At 39.5% G+C, this 7,690-nt stretch overlaps 1 protein-coding gene across 1 annotated transcript; it reads right to left on the reverse strand.

The window, feature by feature from the left end:
* Positions 1-1,588: 1,588 nt before the first annotated feature.
* Positions 1,589-4,472, reverse strand: LOC137640904 (uncharacterized). Its single transcript, XM_068373363.1, has 4 exons — positions 4,386-4,472; positions 3,092-3,889; positions 2,407-2,980; positions 1,589-2,232 (listed from the first exon to the last, which is right to left on the reverse strand). The coding sequence occupies exons 1-4, from the start codon at positions 4,470-4,472 to the stop codon at positions 1,589-1,591; spliced, it is 2,103 nt and encodes a 700-aa protein (XP_068229464.1).
* Between the last annotated feature and the right edge of the window lie 3,218 nt (positions 4,473-7,690).

The following is a 7,690-nucleotide window of genomic DNA, read 5'->3' on the forward strand; positions in this document are numbered from 1 at the left end:
GAGCTTCTTTTTCGATTGTCGAATACCGCTTCTCAGCTGCCAACAACTTTTTGCTGAAGTAAGACTCTGGATGAACTTCACCATGTTCTTTCCATTGGAAAAGAACACCTCCTATACCCACGTCACTAGCATCAACAGCAATGATAAATGGCTTATGATAATCGGGGGCAGTTAAAATAGGATTAGTCACAAATACCGACTTAAGTTGATTAAAAGCCCTCTCACACTGGTCAGACCACATGAATTTTTTTCCCTTTTCTAACATACTGGTAAGAGGCTGAGCCAGATCAGAGTAATTACGGACAAACCGGCGGTAATACCCTGTCATGCCTAACACTCTTCTTACATATCTGATATTAACAGGTCTCTTTAAACTTACTATAGCCTCGAGGTTAGCTTGCTTTGGCACCACCTGACCCAAACCAACCTCGTGACCTAAATAACAAACCTTGGCCTGCCCTATTTCACACTTGGCCAAATTAATTACAAGGCCAGCACGCCTTAGAGCTTCAAAAACCTTACGGAGCCTTACTATATGGGTAGGCCAGTCATCACTATAGATCACCAAATCGTCAATATAAATTTCAGTTCCTTCCAGACCGCAAATAACCATTTTCATTAGCCTCTGGAAAGAGCAAGCAGCATTCTTCATTTCAAAGGGCATAACTTACATTCATAAAGTCCGAAAGGAGTGACAAAGGCAGATATCTCACGCGCACGATCGGACAAAGGAACCTGCCAGTGCCCTTTCAACAAATCTAATTTAGTTATAAACTTGGCAGACCCTATCCGATCCAGACAGTCATCAATACGGGGTAATGGAAACGAATCATCTTTGGTGTGGGCATTCACCTTCCGATAATCCACACACATACGGAAATTACCATCACCCTTTTTTACCTGTACTACAGGAGAACTCCAGGGACTCACTGAGGGCTGAATAAGGTCATGCCTCAACATATAATTAATCTCCTTACGGACCAAATCCAATTTTACCGGATTCAGACGGTAAGGACTCTGTTTAACAGGGGAAGCACCCCCCACATCAACATCATGGCTCAAAACCTGAGTTCTACCTAGGGCACCCTGAAACAGGTCTGGAAAAGAATGGATTAACTTTAGCACTTCTTTTCTTTGGTTAATATTTAAATGATCTAAATTACCTGTCAATAGTTCTAAATTTTGCATGTTTTCCCTAATGCTTCCGATGTGACCTGACACACTAAATCATCGGACTCCTCCGGAGGTACATCAATTACCACTAACACCGGTTCACATAAGATAGCTAAGGGATCACCCCTTTTACTCAAATAAGGTTTTAAACGATTAATATGAAAAACTTTACATTTACGTCTCAAGCCAGGAGACTCCACCTCATAGTTAACATCAGACAACTTCCTCAGAACCTTCCAAGGACCCTTATACCTCGGCTCAAGAAAACAGTCTGGTTCCATACTCAGTACTAACACTAATTGCCCAGGTTCGAATGAACGAACCTTAACCTTTTTATCAAAATTTTTCTTCATTTGGAATTGAGATAGTTTCAAATTCTCCCTAGCAAACTTCCATGCACTCATCATCCTAGACCTTAAGTCTTCCCCAATCCTCCAACTTTTTCTTCCCCCTTTTGACTGGATTTTAAAACTTCAAACATAATTTCCAATGGTCCTCGAACTTTGTGCCCAAATACCAACTCAAAAGGAGCTACACCTGTGGAAGAATTAGGATGACTTCTAATGGCGAAGAGAGCAAAAGGAAGGGCTTTGTCCCACTCGCTACCAGAGTCATAGCAATGTATTTTTAGTACTGATTTTAGGGTTTGATGGAACCTTTCCACTAAACCCTGACTCTCCGGATGATAAGGTACGCTGGTATTGTGCTGAATGGCCAGTTCAGCACACTTATCCCTAAATACCTTACTCGTGAAATTCGTTCCACAGTCGGTCTGAATTACACTAGGGAGACCATACCTAGAGAAGAAATCAATTAATTTTTCAAAAACATTTGTAGAAGTAATATGCCTCATAGGTATAGCTTCAGGAAAACGTGACGCTCTATCCATAATAGTTAATAAATAAACAAAACCCGTTTTAGTCTTGGGTAAAGGACCTACCACATCAATAACCAACTCTGAAAAAGGTTCTCCTATGGCCGGTATAGGATATAACGGGGCTTTAGGAATACACTGGTTCAGCTTCCCATGACTTGACAGGTTTCGCACTCTCGGATAAACTGTTTTACACACATCATTCCAGGCCACCAGAAATATCTAGCCAAACTGTGAAAAGTTTTCAACATTCCCAAATGACCTGAAAAAAAAATTTGTGTGAGCCAATTCCAACATAGATTTTCTGAACTGAACTGGCACAACTATCTGTTCAATACGAATAACTTTATTTGCCTCACCAGTGGCGGGACGACTAAACCTGTATAATAGACCTTCTACAATCCCAAACCTAGGCTTAGTTAGATCATCGACATCACCCAACTCAAAATTGAATTCGTCTTTCTGAGCTTTAATGAAAGCAGCTCGCTCAAGGTTAAAAGGATTAACTAAATCACTTCCACTACTTTCTACTGACCCGGGCCTTTCTACATCTAACTCTATACTACTTAATAATAAATCATCATCATTATCTCCATCAAGTAAATTAGCAGCTCTTGCTGCGGACCGAGTAGTTATAGCTACAGGACAGGCATTAACCGACAATATGGGGAACAGCTCCCAACCTTCCTCATCCAACATGTCATTCCCCAGGATACCATCTATTCCAGGGATAGGCAAACTATCCACCACAGCCAATTCCGTTATTTGACTGTATCCTGGAAAGGACAAGTGGACATTAATCAACGGAGCCGACACAACCGAGTCTGGGAAACCTCCCAACACTACAAAATTCCCCGTATAATTTATATCACTACTTAAAGTAGTTTTTACAACCAATGACCGGGCAGAACCGGTGTCCCTAAGAAATTTAACCTAGACAACACAGTTATCATAAGTCAACTTACCAGGCCATACATATTTGTCAAACTCAAGTCATGCTTGAGCATTAGGAGTATTAGGAACATTCTGAACATTGCTACTTACACTATTACTGTCTACTACAGATCTGTCTAAAGAACTACTATCTACATTAGACCTATCAGGAATTATAGCTACAGTACTTTGACCATTACGTTCCAGGTAACATTGACGAGCATAGCATTGACTTTGGAAATGTCCTGGTTTGTTACACCAATAGCAATTTCCTCGACGACCTGAACCTCTGTATTCCTGATTATTAGGCCCGATATTACCTACATTAGGGTAACTTCTATTAACAAAAACCTTAGGGATAGGAGACACTCCTTGAACTCTACTCATATTCCTACCACCTGAAAAGGAATTAGGATTAACATTATTTCTAGGGATATGGGGACTTGACGAAGAGGTATCTCCTCTCCTACCACCCCTGGGTGTGCGAACCGAAGGGTTATTTGACATTTCATAATTAAATCTGACTCTACCGGACCGATGCGTCAACTCATACTCATCGGCTATATGAGCGGCATTACTTAACCTACTAGCCTTTATCTCCTCCAGATGTACCCTCAACTCCCTGCTACAGGCTTTCTTAAATTCTTCATGGAGTAGCAGCTCACGCAACGCAGCGAAATTTACCACCTGTCGACTCTCTAACCAGTCGTCGAACTGTTCCTCCTTTATGCGGGCAAACTCGACAAATGACTGTGCTGGGTGCTTATTAAAATTACGAAACCTGAGGCGATAGGCCTCTGGGACCAGATCATATGCTTTCAACACCAACCTCTTAACTTTATGATAGTCCCATGCTACTCCCTCCTCCAAGGCATTATATACCCGAATTGCCTTGCCAACTAATCTACACTGTATAAGAACGGTCCACATCTCTATGGGCCAAGACAAGCGGGTAGCCACAAGTTCAAATGCCTTAAAGAACTAGAGGACGTTTTTTTCCATCAAATATTGGCACTAATTTAAGTGCTGCCCCTAAATTAAATTTTTCATCCAGCCCCACCCTTGGTGAGCTAGCCCAATTTGCACTCTGCAGCCTAGCCATTTCCAACTATATATTTGCCCTCTCCCTCTCATGACGCCTAACCTGTTCGCTTTCCTCAAATTCCAATTTTCTCAACTCTAAACGCTTACTTATCAATCCAAACTCTTTGTCTGCTTCAGACGCACCCAAAGCATTAGAAGGGGGGACGGGTTTTACGGGTACATTGGAAAAAGGCAAAAACGGATTGTTAGACACGTTCCCACTATTTTCAAGGGGACCTTCGGGAAAGTTTGCAGGACCTTTATACAGTGTAATGATACGAGGAGGATCCTCAAACAAGGTTAGACCAGCTGACACACTCACCTTGTCACTATCCACATACTCACTCCCCTCACTAATACCTCCTAAATCATCCTCCTTATCATTAATCAAATGCTCTGCGTCACCCATATGCTGACTAACCTTACTCAGGACTAACATCAAAACTTCCTTCCTCGTGTCCGAAGCCTTCACCACAATACCCAACCACCGTGCACACTCTAACAAAAGTTTCTTATTCAACAACGATGATTCAAACAATCAGCCGATCCCAAAAACTCGGCCGGATCGAAAACAAAATCCTCCATGATGCAAAAAAAAAAAAAAAATTAATTATTCGGGGGGAAAAATACCAAACACTGAAGTATTCACTGGAGTGCCGCTCCACCAACCCAATCACTGAACACCCTGAGCTCTCGATCCTGTCACGGTCGCCACTTTGTTACGACCTCGGGTGAGGCCGTGGTGCAAGATCTTTAAAGCATTCGGAAAGAGAGGTCAGTGGTTTTGAATGTTCAATGAAAAAGGGTCAATGGAAACGAAAACACGAGAAAAACTTAATGTTTAATATACACTTAAAACTACAAATGAAAATTAACAAAACATAAACAAATATCGGTCAGCCTTGTGACCACAGGACCAAAAATCACGTCCTTAGAATAAACATCCGAAAGGATGACCTAACCTCTAAAATATAAATCCCTAGGACAGATGAATACATAAACAACACAAGCAATAAATTAGGGGCCCAAATTTAGAAAACTTACCTATTACTAAATAAGGTTAGGAAGGAAGGAGGAGAGCACAGTGAGGAAAGACTTAAACTCCTACCTATACTATAAAGCTAAACCTTATACAGTAATCACAAATTTCAACAAAAACCATTCTCCATACGAAAATAAACTAATCAAGTTATATAAATACATGTTACAAAAGAAAACCAAACTTTCCAATTACGGAAAGAATGAAGTATCATTTACAACACAGCGGGCGTGTCCAGGTGCTAGGCTTATATTTAAAGCCTCAGGGAACTCTGGCGTAGATACCAGGCAAAACAAACGGTCACACATCAAAGCACCGCCTTCAGAGGGAGTACTGGAGAACAGGTAAGCACGAGGCATAGACACATCAACGTCCTCTCAAAAATAAAAGGGATAGAAAATTATTACCTGGACTCAGTCTCACAACATGCCTCCTCACGAGCTATCAAGTTCCCCACACAGCTGCACTGACGAAAATACGTGCTGCAGAGGTGCCCCTCCTGCGTCCGCTCGACCGGGAACAAATCCCGGACAACGGCCTGAGCCCGCAGGAAGTCCACACCCAACACTAGCCAAGTCAAGGCTGAAAAGTTCAGATACACCGTGGGTGGCAGTTCCTGAGAAAACTACCCCAAAGGTAATTCTGAAGATCCAAGATGAGGTAATCCAAATAGCAGCTGCAGCAAAAAGGTGTGGGAGGCATTCAAGTCTAGCCCGAACTGTCTTTATCCTTCTCTCCTGGCGAGGAAGGAAACATTCTCCCCTATGACGGCAGCATAAACAAACTGACAGAGAAACTGCTGGTCGAACTCCATAACCCTTGGCAGCTTTGATAATGAATACAACAGGTGGCGTTAGTAATACATATCATAATTCTCACTACAATACCGGAGAGGAGGCCAACAAATATCTCTGGCAAAACTGCCTTAGAATTTAAGATTATTACGGTAATACCTAATACAATGCATTACTAGTTATTAGATAACATAGCCTCAATAACAATTTTGGAAATTAACATAACCAAGCGGAAGCAAATATGAGGTTAAACGTTTACTGAGTCTGTGAATTTACCATGTATATTAGTTCTACCTATTCTCTAGATCTACTTTATAGGTCTCATAATTGTGTTTTACCGAAGGCCTAGAGAAGAGGCTTTACGTAGATCTTGGTTTTACCATTTTGTGTTTAAACTATTTCGCGAATCCGTCTCCCCCATTCTTTTTCCGTTTCGGTCTTTCAAATGTTTCACTTTGTAATGAAGGTTTTTTTTCAATCACGTAAACCAACTAAATGTTCTCTCCAAAGTCTTTACCAAATAAATGTAATAAAATGAATATTAAAAGAAAAGTTTGGAATATAATAGACGAAGCCACAGCAAGATGGGTAGAACAAATATAATCATAAAGGAAGAGAGAGAGAGAGAGAGAGAGAGAGAGAGAGAGAGAGAGAGAGAGAGAGAGAGAGAGAGAGAGAGAGACCGTTCAGTGATAAATATTCAGTGTTGGACAATTAATTAAAGACATCAAAAAGCATCCAACCATAGCTTTCTTTGTTGCTACCAGAGCCCTTTGAATTATTCACTTAAATCCTGATTCGGCCGAAATTCCACTTTTACCATTATAAATTTCAGGGAATTTATAATTATGTGGAAATTGATTTTAGTTGGCAATTCCACTATAATCATTTATTATCTCTTTAACTGATCGGTAACTTTATTTTTTGTTTTATTTTGTTGGTTAACTTTGTCTAAAATTAGTTTGAAAATAAGCATATGTAACAAGTGAATAAAAGTATATATGGTTATATACTTCTATTCTAGTGTTTCTGCTTTTTATCGCTTCCTTACTTACTTTTTACTGATCTTTTAAGGATTCTTACTGTTCTAATTGATAACTTGGTAAGGAAATTAAAACCAATTCCCTCCTTTGCTAACTCATTACAAGGAATCTCCCATCAAAAGGAGTTCTTGAATTTTCCAAATTTCATTATCCCCTTCATTTATCAAAGGTTTTACCATAGATTTTCTTTTGACCAGACGATCACGGAGCAGAAGAAGCAAGCGAAAGCTCATTTATTATCGAACTTAATGTCATTCATAAATTTTTACTCTCTATTTTTGGTATTTACTCTTTTGAATTTCATATTATTATTCTCTCGGTAATTTTCGTCTTATTATTGGATATCATTTCTGGCAAGAAATTGCCTTCGAGAAATGCAGTGTTAATAGAGATATTTTTTGACTACTTCATCATTATGTTTATATGATTATGTTGCATAACACCCTACATTTTCTTTTGTATGGCAATGGAAGAGGTAACTACTTATAACAACCAAATAGCTTATCAGGTCTCTCTCTCTCTCTCTCTCTCTCTCTCTCTCTCTCTCTCTCTCTCTCTCTCTCTCTCTTCTGCGTATACATACATATATATATATATATATATATATATATATATATATATATATATATATATATATATATATATATATATATATATATATACATATATATATATCTACATCATAAAATTCAACACTACGTGAAGGAATAAAAAGAAATGTGACCAAAAAATATGTTTTCTTGCGAAGTAA

Source organism: Palaemon carinicauda, chromosome 5 (genome assembly GCF_036898095.1).
Source record: "Palaemon carinicauda isolate YSFRI2023 chromosome 5, ASM3689809v2, whole genome shotgun sequence".
NCBI classification, from domain to species: Eukaryota; Metazoa; Arthropoda; class Malacostraca; order Decapoda; family Palaemonidae; genus Palaemon; species Palaemon carinicauda.